The 19,550-nt window shown below is 45.6% G+C and overlaps 2 protein-coding genes across 4 annotated transcripts; one reads left to right on the top strand and one right to left on the bottom strand.

Moving 5' to 3' along the window:
- Positions 1-814: 814 nt before the first annotated feature.
- Positions 815-3,224, top strand: COMTD1 (catechol-O-methyltransferase domain containing 1). Of its 2 annotated transcripts, XM_079794108.1 has the most exons (7): positions 815-1,201; positions 1,347-1,474; positions 1,715-1,820; positions 1,916-2,034; positions 2,113-2,167; positions 2,441-2,574; positions 2,793-3,216. In XM_079794108.1, exons 1-7 carry the CDS (start codon positions 1,108-1,110, stop codon positions 2,943-2,945), a joined length of 789 nt encoding a protein of 262 aa, XP_079650234.1. In that variant the 5' UTR covers positions 815-1,107; the 3' UTR covers positions 2,946-3,216. The 2 variants fall into 2 exon arrangements, with proteins under 2 accessions (XP_079650234.1, XP_079650233.1); XM_079794107.1 differs by having other exon boundaries at positions 1,916-2,167; positions 2,793-3,224.
- A 2,416-nt stretch (positions 3,225-5,640) lies between these two features.
- On the bottom strand, positions 5,641-19,212 carry VDAC2 (voltage dependent anion channel 2). Of its 2 annotated transcripts, none has more exons than XM_079794106.1 (10): positions 19,048-19,212; positions 18,579-18,633; positions 17,207-17,275; positions 16,409-16,458; positions 11,812-11,964; positions 11,664-11,716; positions 11,062-11,289; positions 10,173-10,323; positions 7,546-7,603; positions 5,641-6,027 (listed from the first exon to the last, which is right to left on the bottom strand). In XM_079794106.1, exons 2-10 carry the CDS (start codon positions 18,607-18,609, stop codon positions 5,936-5,938), a joined length of 885 nt encoding a protein of 294 aa, XP_079650232.1. In that variant the 5' UTR covers positions 18,610-18,633; positions 19,048-19,212; the 3' UTR covers positions 5,641-5,935. The 2 variants fall into 2 exon arrangements, with proteins under 2 accessions (XP_079650232.1, XP_079650231.1); XM_079794105.1 differs by lacking the exon at positions 19,048-19,212 and adding an exon at positions 18,827-18,997.
- Positions 19,213-19,550: the final 338 nt, after the last annotated feature.

Below are 19,550 nucleotides of genomic sequence, written 5' to 3' on the forward strand. Positions count from 1 at the left end.
CCGAGTTTGTCTCCAGCTGAGCCTGGTCTTCAGCCTCAGCCAAGTCTCTCTCACTAACTGCTCCTCTCCCCCACAAGCCTGCCTCTGGGCCTTGCTGGTGCTGAGCCCCGCCGAGCAAGCCCCCGGGGGCGCTCTAGCCTGTGGAGTAACCCATTTCACAGAAGAGGAAATTGTGAAGCTGGGGTGCTCACGGGTAGTGTGTGTCCTATAGTCTCCGAACCCAGCTTCACTAATACAAGCCAGGGCAGTTTCTCCCACCTCGCCCAGTTTGGCACACAGTAGGTGTTCAACCAATGCTAACTAGACAGCGTCCCTGTAGAGCAGGCTGCAAGGGGCCTCACCTGCCCTCCAACCTCTGTCCTCCCCAAGATGTCACCACTCCCACCTATAATCGCATCAGCAGCTGTCATTTATTGAGCACCTACTGTGTGACAGGCTCTGGGATCTGGTGCCATTTGCAATAAGACTGTGGTCCCTGTTTTCACAAAGGAAACTGAGACTTAGAGAGACTGATGGGCCCCAAGATCCCACACTCATGTCTCCTTGGCACCCAGGATTCTAAATAAGGACATCTCAACGCCCCACCAACCGGACCTGCCGCAGAGCTCTCCAATCGGCCTCTCGTTGTGTACCCCCAAACCCGGTCCTTCACTCCTTCAACCTGATACCCTTGGTCATCTCTCCCACAGGCCTCCTCTGATCCTCTCAGTTCCTCTCAGGAGCTTTAATTTCTATCACTTTTTACTCCTTACTATCCTGCTACCCCGACGGCCCACTCACCCTCCCACATGTGCTCCAAGGGTCTCAGCGGAAATGGTAGTGATGAGGGAGAAGTGTATCAGGATTTTCCTCCCTGACCCAGGCTCCCACACCCTACAAGCAGGTCTTGCTCCCCGCCGGGCGAAGTTCCGAGCGCAGCCACCAGATGGCGACCGGCTCTCTCGGGCAGGGCTTGCAGGAAGGCTGTGCGGCCGCCAGATGGTGCTCGAGGCCGCGGTCGGCGGGCAGTGCGGGGGACAAGGCAGAACAGGAAGGCCCGAGGGTCCGAGTGCGGCCCCGGTAGCCTGAGCACAAGTGCCTTTGCCACCACCGCCCCCTGCCCGCGCCATGATCCAGCCCATGCCTCGGCTCTCTGTGCCCGCCGCGCTGGCCCTGGGATCGGCTGCTCTGGGCGCTGCCTTCGCTACCGGCCTTCTCCTGGGTGAGTAGAAACGAGCTAGCGGCTCCCTCTGCAGCGGTCCCGCGGGCGGGGCGGGAGCAAAGCCCGGAGTCCCCGGGGCTGCAGCGGCTAAGGCTCACCCCGGGCGCTCTGGAGCCCAGGCCCTGACCCAGCACCCCACCGGCAGGGAGACGGTGCTCTTCACGGCGACTCCGGCGAGAGAAGCGCCTGCTGCCCCCCGAGGACAGCCCCCTATGGCAGTATCTGCTGAGCCGCTCCTTGCGGGAGCACCCAGCGCTGCGGAGCCTGCGGCTGGTCAGCGGGGCCGAGGGCGGGGACGGGCGCCCACCCCAGCCCTGCGGATCCCACGTGGTTGCGTGACCTTGGGCTGGGCGGGGACCCACTCGGCTTCCGCGCTCCTCGGCCGGTGCGCGGTGGGCGTTCCCTGGGCAGGGCGCTCCCCTGGGCGGTGCCCACAGCCACCCCCGCGGAGGGGGGCCTCCATCTGGGGAGACTAGCAGAGCTGGTGCGACCCTCTCCCCACCACACACACAGCTGACTCTGGAGCAGCCGCGGGGAGAGTCCATGATGACCTGCGAGCAGGCCCAGCTCCTGGCCAACCTGGCGCGGCTCATTAAGGCCAAGAAGGCGCTGGACCTGGGTAGGGCGCGCGGCCGCGACCACTGGGTGTCTAAGCCACCGGCCACCTCCCCACTGTGGCCTGAGCCTATCCATGTCCCATGTCCCCGTCCCCAGGCACTTTCACAGGCTACTCGGCCCTGGCATTGGCCCTAGCCCTGCCCCCGGCCGGGCGCGTGGTGACCTGCGAGGTGAACCCGGGGCCCCCGGAGCTGGGGCGGCCCCTATGGCGAAAGGTGAGTGTCCCTCTCAGGCCCCCGGAGCCCAGCACCGGCAGAAGGGACATGCTGGCCCTGACCCCACTCCACCCGCAGGCTGAAGAGGAACACAAGATTGACCTTCGGTTGAAGCCCGCCCTGGAAACCCTGGGTGAGCACCGGTGTGGACAGGGCCTGGCGCCGTTTCCCAAAGGGGGCCATCGGGTGCAAGCTAGTGACCAGGTCCTCCCTCCGGACGGGCGTGGGGCAGTGACAGCCCCCGCTGCCCGGCCTCACGGCATGCGGCCACATGCAGGGTGGCATGCTGGCGTCCTCGAGGCCGGAGTCCCCGAGTGGTCACAGCAGCAGAACTGGCCCCGGGCAGGGCTCTGGCCACTGGGACTGCGGACTCAGCCACATCTGCCCTCCCCTCCTCCCCCGCAAGATGAGCTCCTGGACGCGGGCGAAGCTGGCACCTTCGACATAGCCGTGGTGGACGCCGACAAGGAGAACTGCACCCTCTACTATGAGCGGTGCCTGCAGCTGCTGCGCCCGGGAGGCATCCTCGCTGTCCTCAGGGTAAGGATTAGACTCGGGAGGACAAACACTTGGGCTGGGAGTCTCTTTCTTCTGGCCCCGCCCTGTGCCCCGCCCAGCACTCAGGTAAGCTCCTCCCTCGAGGTATTCAAGCCAAGTCCCCAGGGCTTACCAGGCTCTTCAGTCTCCAGTTCGCGCCCCGCCTCCCGTTCGGGTACCGCCCTTGGAGGCCCCGCCCCACGATGCCCGCCCCTCCGCAGGTCCTGTGGCGGGGAGAAGTGTTGCAACCCCAACCGCAAGACTTGGAAACCCAGTGCGTCCGAAACCTGAACGAGCGCATCCTGCGCGACGCCCGGGTGCACATCAGCCTCCTGCCCCTGGGCGACGGCCTCACCTTAGCCTTCAAAATCTAAGGCTGGCCCCTGGCGATGGCCTCGATGGAGGGGACCTGGGAATCCCAGCCATCGACCCGGAGTTTTAAATCTGCCAATAAAGTGGGTCCTAGACACAACCTTCTGAGCTTCCACTGAAGTCGGGTAGGAAGGGGATGCCCAGCACAGACGGCTTCTAGAGCCAAAGGGAGCCTTCAGGTGAGTTCACCCTCCCTGGCAGTCCTGCCGGCCCTGGCACCAGGCCCAGCCACAGGAGCCTCAGGCTGACGAGAGGCCAGGCGGATACAAGTTTTAATTGACCTGCCCACATGCAATTAGACAGAGGACCCAGCTCCGCAGGTCTGCCTCTACTTCCCGGCTCAGGGCTAGATGCTGGGTACAGCCACCTTGGTCTCCCTGACATCTTTCTAGGAAGGATACCTGAATGAAGTTCAATCCCAGTGCAGCTGGGACCAGTGGGGAACCATATCTGGGCCTTGCAGGGGAGGTGAGACCAGTTCAGCCAGCCACTTGCCCATGTTTTCACATGTCAGCTCGGCCTCACCTCTGCAAACCAGGCCATTTGGCTTAGACAAAAGGACTTAAGAGGTTGACTTAAGTCCTGTCCTCCCCCTGAAGTCCTGAAGGTGAGGGACTGGGTGGGATCACTGGCCAGAGGTGTGAAGCAGACCAGCCTATATGTATGGCAACTGTTAACAAGTGCCCAGAGGAAGAGTTAGGCTTTCCAACACCAGTACCTATGAGCAAGACGTGGCAAGGGAGCCCGGTGATTTTCTTGTTTAAACCTTCCCAAATCCTGTAGGATGTCCAAGCCACAGATGAAGGTCACGTTCAGCTAGTAAGTGTTCTTTTCACTAACACTGCCTCAGCCTAGAATACAATTAGGTTTTGCTACAACCTGGTTAGGCCTGGATGGTGGAAGTGCACTGGAGGAGGCTGTAAGCAAAGCCACAGGAGCCCACAGGTGGCAACTTTCATAATCCTACAGGCCCTGCAATATACCTTGTTTCAGACAACTCAGCCCCCTGGCTATAAACCCATCCTCTCTCCCACTCATAAACGCACACTAAGGTGCACATAGGTGCACAGGTCTAATTTTGTCTCATTTGTGCCACACTTCACAACGTATGGTTACAGCCCAGTCGAGTACTGGACCAGGTGAGCAGCCTCAGCATGAGGGAGGGCCACCAGTCAGCTAAGGGGCAACAGGCCATCCAGGGGGCCGCCCGCAGGTGTTGCCAGGCCCAGGAACCCGGTCTCTCCCCGCCACCCAAACACCACCAGCAGTTTGAGACTTTCCTGGTCTACTTCATACCTTTCTTTAAAATATATTTTTTTTATTGATTTCAAAGAAGGGAGAGGGAAACATCGATGAAAGAGAATCATTAATTGGCTGCCTCCTACACACCGCCTACTAAGGATCAAGTCTGCAATCTAGGCATATGCCCTGACCAGGAATCAAACTGTAACCTCCTTGGTTCATAGGTCAACGCTCAACCAGAGCCACACTGGCCGGGCTACTTCATACTTACGTGTCCCAAAAGCACAAGAGGTGCTTTCAGTTTTTCCTTACCTAGCAATAGGTCGTGACTCAAATAAATTGGTTCAAATTCCAGCTTTCTGCCATTAAGTCATGTGTGTCTGACTCATGTGGGCCATTCTAGTCAGTCCCTTAGGACAAACAGTGAGACCAGGAGTCTTTGTGCCCCCAGCACACCTGTGAGGGGAGTTTAACTTAGGCTTCTAATTCCTCATCACATTGTTCTTAACCAGGAAATTTTCAGCAACAATCACTTTTTGGGTAATGAGTCTCAAAGCACTCTATTCTACCTGTTCTTTATCTGTACTTCAGGTCTGTATAATGAATTTGTTGAACAAATCTTCCCCTTCTCTAACCTTTGTTCCCATCCTTCAAACTAATCCTCCCATCAAAAAACTTGTTTTTACCTACTTTTCCAACCAAAATTACCTATTAATTTCTATTATGCAGCACAAGTCCAGATGAAGGCCATGGGCCACATAGACTGAAGATGTTGCCTCTGGTCACAAATTCAGGCCCAAGCTTTACAGTCAGGAAAATGAGTAATTGCCTCTCACTGAGCCTATATACTCCTCTCAACAGTCCCTCTGGATCCGGATACTGTCTACACCTTATTTCATTTCCCTACACCTAGTCTCATCCCACCTAACTAGGGCCTAGTTCATTATCCAGAGCAATAGCGCACAGGGGTATGGTGTGAGTATAAAACTTCTAGCACTACCCTTCATCACTTACTCTCCAACATCACTTACTTTGCCCCCTGGGGTTAACAATGATCCAATGTAATTCTGCACAAACTTACAAGCTGAAGATGTAAAGGCATATATATATCCTCTTACTTTATTGTGATCTAAAAAGCTCAGAGTTACTCTAGGGACACACAGTGTGGCACAGGTTTTGGTCAAGAGCAAAATGCTCACTGGAAAAAATTAATTATTAGCTAGATAACCAGGGAGATTTGACCCTAGCTAGCAAATTTTTAACTCTGCAAATACTTGGAGTCATTAATTACGTATAGTTATTTTATTCATAATTTGTCATGTTTTAGGATACCAAAAGTTATTCTAATAGTTTAATTTAACAAGAAAAATTTAACCTCATCTTAAATCCGCTGATCCATTTCATTCAATGGCAATATTCAATGTTAAAAGGAACATAAAAACAACATGCACACAATTGTACAGTTTTCATAAAGGTCTATTTCATTATTGGTGGGTAGCGCATTTAACAGTTAAATACATTAAATAATGTATAGGTGACTGCAGGACTGCCGCATTGGTAACTAGATAACCAATTCAACTAGAAACCAGCTAACAAGTAACTGTCTACATACATATTTAAAACACAGCTCTTGTTTAGCTCATCCTGTTTTGATCACCTTCTTGGAGGGAGAAAAGCCTGCTGGTCACACTGGAAATATATTAAGGCCAAATCTTCTGATATCCATTCCCAGAGGTTGCTTTCAGCTGGATTAAGCCTCCAATTCCAGGGCAAGCCCCAGTTTGTGGCCACCAGCATTAATGCTCTTCCCATCTACCAGAGCAGACAGTGTAAGCTTCACACCTGTAAACAAAAGCAGACAACCAGGATGTGCATGAAACACCTCATGAGAACCTAGTCGTCTTTACTATGCCACAGCCTGCCTATCACTTTTCCTCAGCCTGTCATATGACCTGTTAGTGCCAGCCACCAGAGGGCACTTGCGAATATCTGAGCTAGCAGAGAGAATTCTGTTGGCACCATCCCAGGTAAGGTATCAAGTCACAGAACATAAAAATGTTAATTATAAAGTACAAAGTGCTCTAGAAAATGCAATAATGTTCAACATACTATCAGAATAAAGAAAATCATAATTGAATCCTAGAAAGGAAAAACTACAATAAAGAAACATTTTGAGAACAAGTGGGGAAATCTGAATAGACTACAGTACATACCAAATATTACTGTTAATTTTCTTAGCTGTGAGAATGGTATTGTACTTATAAAGAAAAACGTCTTACACAGGATATGCACCATAGGGCTGACGGGTCTACATTATCTATAAAATATACATTTAAATAATTCATAAGGGCGTGTGAAAAAAAGGATTATGTATACAGACATGGAAAGATAAAATAAATGTGGTGAATATGAATATGAGCATTTGGGTATTCATGGTACCATTCTTTTAGGTTTCAAAATTGTCAAAATAATGGTGAGTTGAAAGCCCTATTTGGAGGAGGCAGAAGTTCCTAGTGCCTTAGAACCTTACTACCCAAATGGTGGTTCACGAACCAGGGACACTGGCATCACCTAAAAGCTTGTTAGAAAGACAGAACTCCTCATCCCAGACTGTAAGAACAGCATTTGCATTTTAATAAGATCCCCCAGGTGATTCATGCACACACTGAAGTTTGAGAATTAATGCTTGAGAGAACACAGCAAGGCTCAAAATACTATGTAAAATATATTTGATTACAGAGACCGAACAACCAAAGCTATGAGTGAATTTGACTGAAGAAATAAAAATTACTATAAGACATTTCAGGTACAAGTGAGGAAAATGATTAGAGAATGGATATTAAATAATATGGCATCACTGATAACGGTATTGAATTATGCAAACAGGAGGATGCTCTTATTCTGAGGAGACATGAAGCATTTAGGGAAGTGTCATGATAGCTGCAACTTCCAAACAGCCCAGCCAAAAAAAAAAAGAAATACAAAATTGCCCTAACTGGTTTGGCTCAGTGGATAGAGCATCGGCCTGCGGACTCGAGGGTCCCAGGTTCGATTCTGGTCAAGGGCATGTACCTTAGTTGCGGGCACATACCCAGTAGGGACTGTGTAGGAGGCAGCTGATCGATGTTTCTCTCTCATCGATGTTTCTAACTCTCTATCCCTCTCCTTTCCTCTCTGTAGGAAATCAATAAAATATATTTTAAAAAAAAAGAAATACAAAATTTTGGCCAAAAGTAAACATGCTCATTCATTGTACTCTTTTGTCAATTTTGTATGATTGAAAGGTTTGTAAAATAAGAAATATAAAAACTAATTTTTATAACACTATCAGAAAAACCCTACTTTATCAAGAATACTTACCAGGCCTCAGAGTCTGAGTGTAGCCCACTCCAATTAAACTAGAGTTGTTGACTTTTGCCTAAAATAAAATGCAAAAACTATTAAGAAAAGCTTTTGAAAGGATACAAATCCCGTACATGTTTCCCTATCATGCAATTATAGTATGTTCAGCCTTTTTATTCACATAATAAAATGTACTTAGTTATTAAGCCAAACAAAAACCAGGTACCACTTAATTCTTGTCCATTAAACTCAAAGTCAAATTGCCAGTCGGACACAACACTCACCACACCTACTGGAATGTGTCTACAGACCCCAAATTGTCCACATAGCACAAGAGCCTAAGCATTCTCATAAGAATCATCCTTGTTGAGTCTAATCTAGCAAAATTAAAACACATCAAAATGTGGTAAATGGAAGTCCACTGGGCTCACTAGCTATGACACACATAGTCTCAAAGTGTGGGGTGTGAAGTTTAAATTTATAACTTTAGCACAGCACTTTCAAAAGTCGTCCTAAAGAATCAAAACCATCAATGTTCAAAATCTCCAAATGCTAAGTACTTCCTCTAAGAATACGATTGACTAAACCCTTTACCTCACATTCTCATACCTCTCATTAACACCTGAGTCTTGGTTGTATGTAACTAGACAGTGTGAAAAGATGTACCAATGGAGCATCATTACCAATCCAGGTCCCTGCCCACCTTGCACAATTCTATTATTTTAGGATTTAGTCACAGACCTTCAAGGACTGAAAGGAACCCTGGAGAACAAGACACAGTAAGAAGTAGCTGCATTCTCTCCCACTAATATCAGTAAGCCATCTCTAGGGCCTAGGAATGCTATGGTAAAAGGTAACAAACTCTGAGTTCAAAACAGATTTAGAAATGATTTGATGTCTACACTCTTTTACAAAGTGTATCATCAAAATAGCCCAATCCAAGCCCAGCTGGTGTGGCTCAGAGGTTGAGTGTTGACCTATGAACCAGAAAGTCATGGTTCAATTCCTGGTCAGGGCACAAGCCAGGGTTACAGAATCGATCCCCAGTAAGGGGCATGCAGGAGGCATCTAATCAATTATTCTCTCATCATTGATATTTCTATCTCTCTCCCTCTCCCTTCCTCTCTGAAATCAATAAAACTAAAAAATAACACACACACCCACAAAAAAAAACACAAAAAAAAACAGCCCAATCAGGAGACAGAAATGATGTAACTATACAGGCAGAGGTCACATAAACTGCACTTATATTCTGTTGACACAACAGCCAAGTTCTCATGAGCCACCAAAAACCATGTGAGTTATCTCAGAAAGCAATGGGCCACCAGTGACCATCTTGTGCCCAACAAATGTAAGAGCCTCAGTAATTGGATTCAAGTTCCTACTACTTTATAGAGTCAACCATGAAACTGTGATGCAGCATTAAGCAATACCCGAAGGTGATGCCTGACGGGGGCAACAGCACTACTTAGGTGGGAAATGGTAGATACATTTCCAAATAACCCCCAGGAATCACTCATTGGCACACAGGCCCCAGATTCCCTTCCCATTTCAGACTATAGGAGAGCTGCATCTTTTGCTGGCATTAAATCTGCTGTGGTGGTGCCATAGGCATCTACCTGAAGAGAGTAAGTAACAAGGTAGCTATCACAGAGTAGTGTGCTATGTGGATCCTGCCACAGTGCAGTTAAAACAGAGAAGGGAAAATAAATGAACCACTTCCTTGCCAATGGGAAAAGCATTCTGGGTCCTTCTGATTTCAACTGTGCTAAAATAAAACAAGAATGGGGCTAAAACTTAACTGCCTAAATTATCAAAACATTGTCTTCAGAAATGAAGATTATTTTATGTAACAAATAATTCTCATGGAAGGTTTAACTTTCTTTCATTCCCAGTACATTGGGTACAGGCAGTCCCTGACCTGTAAACAACTGATAGAGGAGCAGCTGCTGATCTGCCTGAAATTGGAGCCAGCCCCTCTACACCCACTCCTACCCACTATAACTGAAGGAAGAAAGAGCCTAAGGACAGGATTAGGGTGGCCATCCGACCCAGTTAACCTGGGATGAGGGGTGAGTCCTTGGGATGCAGAACTTTCAGTGATAAAGCTAGGATAGGCCCAGGCAAAGCAGGATGACCTAGCGGGTCACCCTAGACAGGAAGAAAATCAAAAGACATGCAGTCCTATCCTGGCTCTAATTCCTCCCTTCCATCCCTTCTTAGTACTGGTTTAAGTCCTTTCTTCAACTAGAAAGTGGCATATATACTACTGAACACTGAGATCAAATCTGAAGATATTTTGCAAAGCATAAAAAGATAAAATCAAAGTATCAATTGAAGTATATACTCCCCAGCAGGAAAGAGAACTACCCAGGACCCAAAACACTGGCTTCCTTGGGCTTAGGCAACCTTGGGACTCAGGGTTACTAGTTATATGGTTTTGAGGATTACTATGGCCTAGATTATCAAATTTCTAACACTGTCTCCATAAAAAAACAGTATGCAAAGTTCTAATCCCAATCTGTGTGTAAACTGGAGATTCTGTGAACCACAGTTCACACTGTCAACATAGTAATTCAATAGACCCAAAGATTTATTTCCATAACCAAAAAAACCATATATTCTAAGCCCATACTAATACTTACAGAAATGGAAGCAGTGGGATCCAACTGATATTTAGCTGCAATACCAAAGCGAGTGCAGTTGGTACCCGAAGTCCAAGCAAGGTTTACTGAAGTGTCAAGATCTTCACATACTTTCTGATAAATTGATCCTCCAAATTCTGTCCCATCATTGCTATAAGATATTTTAAATTAATAAATCTAGAACAGACAATGTAATGTCTAAGATACTAGGTTGATATTATAGTAGCATTACATTTAAATAAAAGCCATTGCTCACATGGGTCTCTAGTGTTCCACTGAAAATTTTCATTTTAAAAGGTCTTTTCCCAACCTATATTCCAAAAACAAGGATTGGTCAAATAAATCCAGTGGAATTACCAGCCACTAACAATCATGTTGTAGAATACATAATACTATCGGAACATGATCAAGCCTTTTCAGTATGTATTTTATGTATATACATATAAAAAGGTAAAACATTAACAACTAATATTATACACCTAAATGATAGGATTATGGGAAATTTTGGTTTTCTTCTTTGTATTATTATTTACCAATGCATTATTTTGTTATAAGGGAGAAAATTCTTTTTCAGTCCTTTTGACATACACATCTAATGTGGGTTAGGTAAAAACACCATACATTTCAGACAATCCTATCAAATCAGCACCTCACACATCATGGACAAATAAGCCAAATAAATGCACTAGTAGAATCTGGCAATGTCTTAGCCTCTTCTAACATTTTTAACTATTCACTTTTGATGGGCACCCTAGAAATGCCCATGGATGATCTCTTTATATGCTAAAAGAAATCGTTTAGGTTTGACCTAGATTAATAAGAAATGACAGAAGATATCAATGTCATCCTGAGATCTTACATCATAAAATCCCACAAAAGAAATACTCACACATTAGTGTGTAGCTGGAAGTCCCCAGTCCTATAGCCCACTGCAAAGTTATTCCTTGTAAGCTTTGATTTGGCACTGTCAAAGGTCATCTGGTATCCAGCAAGCCAGCCTTCGTAACCAAAGACAGCTGAACCATGGATTGCAGGTCCAGCAAAATCAAAGTCAACATCACATCCAAGGTTTATACATTCCCTCTTGTAAGAAGACTTGATTTTACCACTTTTCTTTCTGGAAAAAGAACAAATTGACTTAAAACGGATGCCAGTGGGAAAGATTTACGTAACTTCTGCATAGAGAGGTTAAGACAGACTTAGGTAAACTACCACAATGAAAACAGGCAGATAGTTGAAGGCAAGTCAATGACGGCAACCATAGTGTTCATGCTCCAAAGGCAGGAACAGAAATTTGCCACAAGGGGTCTGGATAAGCTTTCAAACAGTAAATATGCATCTTTCCTAAATATACAGAAGAGGAATGCTTTTGAATTTAACCCTTTGCACTCGCTTGCTTTTTCTCGATTCCTGCTACCAATGCTAACCGTGTCGAGTCACACTCGACATCCGAGTGCAAAAGGTTAAAGCAGATAAAATGTCCATGCTTACCCTGTGTTTGGTGAAAAGGTGGTATCAAATGTCAGTTTCAAACCTTGACAAATCTATGTTGAAAGAAAAAGAATGTTTGCAGCTTTATTTCCTTTTTGAAATACAAAAATAAAATAATTAATACTAAAACACATTTTCAAAATGTTACCTGGTCTTCAATTGCGATTTCTGTTCCCAGGGTGTTATCAGTATTCCATTTCTCTGTGAAAGTCAGACCATACTCACACCATTTATATTTGGTCTCCAAGGTCCCAGTAACTTTACCAGTGTCTGTATTAGATGAACCAGATGTTGAGAATTCCTATTAAGACAATAAATAACTTCATGAACTTTCTCATAAGCATTTAAGAATCCACTGACTACCTTACTTACACACACACACACAGAAACCACTGACACACTTAGTAGCTTCACTAATCCTTTTTTTTCTAGCTTGCCAAATATTCCTACCCTCTACTACTCAGTATACACAAGAGTGAAAAATCAGCCTGTAAGTTACTAACTGCTACCTTACTTACAGCTGACATTTCCAACCAATTATAAGTTAACCTGTATCTAATTCTCAAATGAACAAACTGTACAACTTTCAAGGAAACTTCTACTAAGGTGATTTTATTTGGGACTCAAAAATCAGTGCGGGAGGCGTGTGTGGGAGGAAAGAGAATGTCTTGGCACTATATCCAATATATTTTGATATTGAATAAAACACTAAATAAGCCACTATGGTTATCATAGATCCCATCATTACAATAAAAGTTTATAGTAACAGATATTGTATTTACTACAAATTGTTTCCTGGAAGTCCTTAAAATGAAAGTATCCCACTGTAGGAATTCACACACTGAACAAATGATATTTTCTAAATTCTTAGTAATCCCAATATTGTTTCTGTGAGATAAAAAGGATCTTCACCAGGTTTCATGCCTTTCCAACCATCTTTCACATTCTCATTAAAAAGGGAGCCCCAGCCAGTTTAGCTCAGTGGACAGAGCGTCAGCCTACGGACTGAAAGGTCCTGGGGTTCGATTCCAGTCTAGGGCATGTACCTCAGATGCAGGCTCAATCCCCTGCCCTGCTCAGGCTCATGTGGAAGGCAACCAGTTGTGGATGTCTCACATCGATGTTTCTCTCTGCCTCTCCCCCTCCCTTCCACTGTCTCTAAAAGTCGATGGAAAGCCCTAGCCGGTTTGGCTCAGTGTATAGATCATCGGCTTGTGGATCGATGGGTCCTGGGTTCGATTCCGACCAAAAGCATGTACCTTGGTCACAGGCTCCTCCCCAGCCCATGCCCTGGTCAGGGCGCATGCAGGAGGCAACCAATCAATGTGCTTCTCTCACACTGATATTTCTTTCTGTCTTTCCCTCTCTCTTCCACTCTCTAAAAATCAATAGAAAAATATCTTCGGGTGAGGATTAACAAAACACACACACACACACACACACACACACAAACAAAAGGAAAAAAAACAAGCAGGGGAAAGGAATTATAGATTTGCTCTACAACTGGTTTATATCATGCATAATATAAACTATATTATGGACAACAGATGATATCAGCAGAAGAAATCTAATACAGGGATCAATTTGAAGTACATTATATAATCTTATGTTTATAGCAAATGTAAATAACTTGCAAATCCCTAACTGCACACCAACTAAAAAGGAAGGCATAATATGGAGGAGGGTTTATCTGAGATTTTAAATCTGCCACAGATAACCCAGAAATCTAGTAATCTTTCAGAGCTCAGTATACAGGCAGGCAAGTGAAATCTTCCAAGATGAAATATTAAAAAGCCCTCTGAGGATACTGACTCACAATTTGTCTAATAATGGCTCTGGCCACTGGAAAGCCACTTCTAAAAAATACAGCTCATCTGAACTAAGAAGAGAAGCTCAACCTGAAACTGTGATACCTGCAGGGGAAACATAAAAAACTGTGCAGTGGGAGAAAAGGCCAATCACTCTTTGTTTAGAAAACAGAACATTTGCCTAAATTGCTCGGCAATAAAATAGACTCAAAAAGCATTAGGTTTTGTACACAATCTCCTGAAATTAAATGTCTTCATAAACAAGAATTTCAAGTCAAACCTTGGTACTCAATGTTCATACTAAAAAACACTGGTAAGTTAGGAAAGAACACTGGCTGTAAAATTAGGAGGCCCGCATGCATTTATGTTCACTAAATGAAACACTGAGGAAGACATTTAACTTTTCTGGGACTCAGCTTCCTCAATCCTATATAATAAAGAGCTAATATGCTAATTAGACCAAACAGCCGGACGACCTTCCAGATGAAGCCGGACTGCGAGGGCCGAGCCCCTTGCACCAATTTCGTGCATCAGGCCTCTAGTTACAATATAATCCTCTAGAGCAGTGGTCGGCAAACTCATTAGTCAACAGAGCCAAATATCAACAGTACAACAATTGAAATTTCTTTTGAGAGCCAAATTTTTTAAACTTAAACTTCTTCTAACACCACTTCTTCAAAATAGACTCGCCCAGGCCGTGGTATTTTGTGGAAGAGCCACACTCTGCCGACCACAGCTCTAGAGCAGTGGTTCTCAACCTTTCTAATGCCGCGACCCTTTAATACAGTTCCTCATGTTGTGGTGACCCCCAACCATAAAATTATTTTCGTTGCTACTTCATAACTGTAATTTTGCTACTGTTATGAATCGTAATTTAAATGTCTGTGTTTTCCGATGGTCTTAGGCGACCCACAGGTTGAGAACCGCTAGCAGGGTCGCCTAAGACCATCGGAAAACACAGACATTTAAATTACGATTCATTAACAGTAGCACAATTACAGTTATGAAGTAGCAACGAAAATAATTTTATGGTTGGGGGTCACCACAACATGAGGAACTGTATTAAAGGACCACAACATGAGGAACTGTATTAAAGGGTCGCGGCATTAGAAAGGTTGAGAACCACTGCTCTAGAGGATTAAACTGAACTGACACTGTGAAAGCTTTGCACATTTTCACATGCTCTACACTAAAGGAAAGCATTATTAAAACTATATGGAGCAAGTTCTTCTAGCAGGTACCTGAAATGGGGAATGTGTATGAGTAGCTATTTTTACGCCTGAGTGACAATGATTAATGATTCTTGAGGCCCCACCCAATACCATCCATCAATCCATAGATTAAGAGCTCAAGACACAAAACCAAGATCACACCATGGAACCAAAACTGGGCCAGATGTGACACCACTGGCAGAGCTTAGACCCTTCACTTCATCACCAGATATTTAGGCTTCTATGTTCCGGGGTGGCCTGGACATTTCTGCAGTTCAGGTGAGAAAACAGAACCAGCCATTAATGGGACTTGTTTGGGGCCAAGTACATAGTACAAGATCAGTACCATACTTGTTGAATTATATACAGTAAATAGAAACAAAAACATGCTACAGTATATATAATCCAGCTCCTTTACATCCTTTATGATCTTAAACCTAATTTCATAAAACTTTCCTTAACCCTGTCGGCAGTAAGCCCTTCCTTTCCAACAAAGTTTCATAGATCAAACAATCTAGTACTAGATATACTTCTCTAATTGTTCCCCAGTTTAAAGTTTATTGTCTCTTTAAAAAGCAAATAGGCTTTTTAAACACAAAGACTGTCTTTACTTTTTTTTTTTGAGGAGGCCTTTTGTGTCTCAACAAATACTCAGCAAGTGTTTACAGAGGTTAAGAGTGGAAACACAAGAAAATAAACCCTAAGTCATTGCTCTTAAACAAAAAGTCACTGATCCCCACTGAATACTCAGGCTTCCTTTCATACCAAAGAAACCAATTGACAGACATGACAAATATACAACTCCAGAAACTCAAGTCTAGGCATTAACAAACTACAACACAGTTAATTTGAAAACCAGTTACATGCACTAAGATAATTAATACCTACACCAAGAACTCATCAAGATGACCAATAATATTCAATATGCACACACTATACCCTATCCCCCAAACAATCTCAAAACAATTTTAGGAGAAAAAAATACACAAAATTTTACCTTTCTCCCTTTGAGGGGATTTGTTGGGCAGAATCAAGACATCAAGTACCAAAATATTAACCTCTTTAAAAATATTCAAATAAAGCCTGGCCAGTGTGTTTCAGTGGGTAAACATCAAGGTCAGGGTACATGCCTGGGTTGGGGGCTGGATCTCCAGGTAGGGGGTATGCAGGAGGCAGCCGATTAATGATTCTCTCTCATCATTGATGTTTCTCTCTCTCCCTCTCCCTTACTCTCTGAAATCAATAAAAATATGCATATTTTTAAAATATTCAAATCAAGATTCTCTGAATTCACAAAATACATGTGAAAATCTCCCCAAAGGAAGGCTGCTAGAATATGACCATTATATAAATGATTAGTACACTCAATTTAAATCACTAAATACTTTTATGCCCAGAATTCTTAATGCTCTTAATAGGCATTGAAAGAAAGGGTTATGAAAATGCGTAACAGGTTCCCTGTCTTCAAGCCTGTAATCTTACTGCATAGAGTCCCACATGGTCAGTATTTACTGAGTCTTGTGCATTCAAAGTAGTATCGCAAAAGACCACATGAAAAAAGGCCAAAGTAAAAATAAATCAAGTTACATGCAAATCCCTTTAAATAAAATTAACTTCTGCCTTTCCTTTACAGTAAAATGGGTAGACATTTTTGTTTTGAATATATTATTGGTACAAAATTATATAAAGGCTCATCAGAACTTAGATTTAAATATCTAACACTCACCACGCCACTGCATGACTTTGTTTTCACGTCCAGTTTCACCAACCCAAAACCTTAGAGAGCAAATTATAACAACAGTTGACTATACATTAAAAAAAGAATCAAGAATTCACATATTGGGAGGGATAAAAATGTACGATGAAACACAACACTTAAGGAAAACTTTTAAATTATTCTATGTAAAGAACAGAACATCTCTGCAACTTTGCCTAGTGTTTTGGTGTATTATCTGGCACCAAAAAAAGCGCTTTCAAACAATTTTAAAACCTAAAATGAGAATCAATTCAAATCTCATAATAGCCAATAGTTTACAATAAACATTTAGAACTTGTATCAAAAAGGGGTTATCTCTCTCTTGGGATTAATAACCTAAATAACTGGGGGAATAATCTAAAGTAGAAAGGGGGGAGGAGGGTTGTGGACCCAAATCTTTGAGAGAGAAAAAACACACACAAATTCACTTAATAAATTCCCTTGAAAAAGTCCAAAACAGTAATACATAATAACAGGAATAATTCTAGTCAACCAAGGTCTAAACTACATCTGAAAGAAATGAAAACACAGCTGTTTTTTTCTTAAAGGTAAAATCCTTGAACTACAGTTTGAGAATATTGGAGGAAATTGGGGTGGAGGGGGATGTGGACTGTTACAGAACTATTTTAACAGAAATTTTATCTAAAATGTATCCAAAGAATAATTAATGCAGCAAGATATTTACAATTTGTAGAAACTAACTTCACTAAGCAATCCAAACACACATTTTCACCTCCAATTAAAAAAAAATTTTTTTTAAGTTCTTACCAAATCCTTTGTTGAAAATATCTCTGGCAGCTTTGCCAAGGTCAGCATATGATGGAGGAATACACATTGCTGGTGAAAGAAAACATTACAGTGTTAATGTTTCTGTTCTCCACTTCTGTCCAAGAACTAGATTATGACCCACTGCTATCTTTGCTATCTTTGAATTCAAACAGTCCAATAAAAAAATAAGGAAAATAAATGGAAGCAGTCCAATTTGTTGATGTGGTGTGTTTTTTTGTTGTTTTTTTAGTAAGACGAACAGCTTTATTAAAAAATTAAGACAATGAAGTAGCTAAATAAAAAAGAGGACAGTGAAGTCTCCCTACTCCCACGATCTTAGTGGCATGGGCCTCAGGCTTGGGGCATCCGGGAGTCCAGCAGCCCGAGTGTTGATGTGTTTTTGACACCACCACAAGTTACACGAAAACTACCCTATAGCTCTATTAAAGTGATATCTCCAACAAAGGCTTACTTCTAAAATGGATAACCACAGTAAGTGACTATACAAAGTTGGGAAATTCCTTCCAAAAGAAAAACAAGTCTTCCTATTCCTAAATTTGCAGTGCCTACAGCCTCACCTCCTAGGACAGGACTAGTACAAAGACTCACACACACATATACATATATATCTATCCTTACAGATGTATCTTCCAAAACTCACTGCAGTGGGCTGATTTATTTAACCAAATGAGATAAAATGAAAACCTAAGGCAAGGTCCTCTCCTCCACATATCCCTTAGTATCCTCACCGAGATCAAAACATTCTGGAGTGGGAAGAGAAAGGTACCGAATACTTGGGGAAATTAAAAACTGAACTTAAGAAATAATACAGCCATCTATGTTCCAGTCAAAAATGTCTACAACTAAATATTAAATGGCATTTTAAACGTATTAATATGATTCCCCTCAGCCAGTGCCATTCGATTGAAGGGCAAGCACTCTGAGCTAACACCGGCTCATTCATTCTGCGAAGTGTGCCCACGCCCCGAGGAGCACGTGTAATGACCTTGCGCTCCCGCAGCGGAGTTACTACTTCCTCTAGAAAAGGGACTGATCCAGTCCCCCCAAAAGCCGAACCCCACAACTAGTGACTTTTTGCTTTTGAGTTCGTGCAAGACACACCCAAAAACTGAAGGTGAATGCAGCCGCACACCAGCTCCCCTGGCCTAGTCCCTTTATCCGGAACCCAGCAGCCCTGCCCCTCCGCCGCAGAGCCAGGGGGTCTAGACCGCGTGGAGTGGCTGCCGAAAAGGGTGACTTCCCCAGTCCCCGGAGAAACGGGGGGGGGGGGGGGGAGTTGCGGTTATCTAGCCCACAGGCTTCGGCTCCCAGAACCCACCGCCCCAGCCCGCGGAGACCCCGCTCTACGTACGCCGCGCGCAGCTCTGTCCGTAGGTCGCCATGGCGAGGCCGCGGGAAGAGGTGGTCTGCGGAAGGACAAGAAGCGCAGTCAGCGGGAGTAAGGAGGAGGCAGAGGGGCCGGAGGGGCTGAGACAGAGAGGGGCGAGGGGCCGCGGGGCCGCGCGGCCATCTTAGGGAGCCGGGCCGACCCCGGCCCCGCTCGGGCCTCCCGTTTGGCCGCCGAGGCCCCCGGTCCGAGGGAGGCGGACGCCGCGATACCTAGTGATCTCCTGGGTGGGGGGGCCGTCCCGCCGCTCCGCTCGCAGCTGAGGCCGCTTGGCTCGCTCGGTGTCGGGCTGCGGCTGCCGCGGTGGAGGGCGAAGTGAAGGAGACACCGTTCCGCCCGCCGCAACCCAGTCCTCCCCCTCCAGGCCCCCGCCGCCAGCCCCGGGCTGTCTGCCGCGCCTGTCCCCACAGCGCCGCCCGCCGCCCGCTCCAACCTGCTCCGCAACGGCCACGGCCACCAACGGCACCCCCGCCCCCTAGGTGGGCCGCCTCGGTCCGTCGGCGGGGGCCGGAGAGGCAGACGCCGCGGGCCCTCCGGTCAGGCAGCTGCGCGGGCAGCCCCCGACGCGAGGGGGCGGGGAACGGCGGGTGTAACGCGGTGGGCGCCGCGCGGGGGGGAGGGGCGGAGGCCCCGCGCGCGCTCGTCACGGGGGGCGGGGCGCCTGGCGCGTGTGCGCGCGCGGGAGCGACTGGGCGCGGCCGCACACCCTGCGGGTCACGTACGCTCTCCCACTCCCTTTCCGGGCTGTGGCTCCCAGACCCTGCAGGCCGCCCCCGGGTAGGGCATCTGCAAGGTGTCCGTGAGCGTTATCCCCATTGCCGACGTGCGCTTCTAAAACAGCCGCTCTCTCCAGACCCGGGAGAAACGAGTGGGCACCGGGACATCCTTCCAGCCCCCGGCGCCCGCCATCCCTTCATCCGCCTCCTAAGGCGCTGT

The sequence above is a fragment of the Cnephaeus nilssonii genome, assembly GCF_951640355.1.
Source record: "Cnephaeus nilssonii genome assembly, chromosome: 16".
Classification (NCBI taxonomy): domain Eukaryota; kingdom Metazoa; phylum Chordata; class Mammalia; order Chiroptera; family Vespertilionidae; genus Cnephaeus; species Cnephaeus nilssonii.

What these genes read in the sequence shown, in the direction of transcription:
- COMTD1 (XM_079794107.1), top strand. Translation starts at nt 1,108, where the DNA reads ATGATCCAGCCCATGCCTCGGCTCTCTGTGCCCGCCGCGCTGGCCCTG. An exon ending in CAAGAAGGCGCTGGACCTGG is followed by an intron (nt 1,821 to 1,915) that starts GTAGGGCGCGCG and finishes CCCCGTCCCCAG; the next exon opens with GCACTTTCACAGGCTACTCG. An exon ending in GCATCCTCGCTGTCCTCAGG is followed by an intron (nt 2,575 to 2,792) that starts GTAAGGATTAGA and finishes GCCCCTCCGCAG; the next exon opens with GTCCTGTGGCGGGGAGAAGT.
- VDAC2 (XM_079794106.1), bottom strand. Translation starts at nt 18,609, where the DNA reads ATGGCGACCTACGGACAGAGCTGCGCGCGGC. An exon ending in ACCTTTTCACCAAACACAGG is followed by an intron (nt 11,290 to 11,663) that starts GTAAGCATGGAC and finishes TTCTTTTTCCAG; the next exon opens with AAAGAAAAGTGGTAAAATCA. An exon ending in CACTCAGACTCTGAGGCCTG is followed by an intron (nt 6,028 to 7,545) that starts GTAAGTATTCTT and finishes TTTTGTTTACAG; the next exon opens with GTGTGAAGCTTACACTGTCT.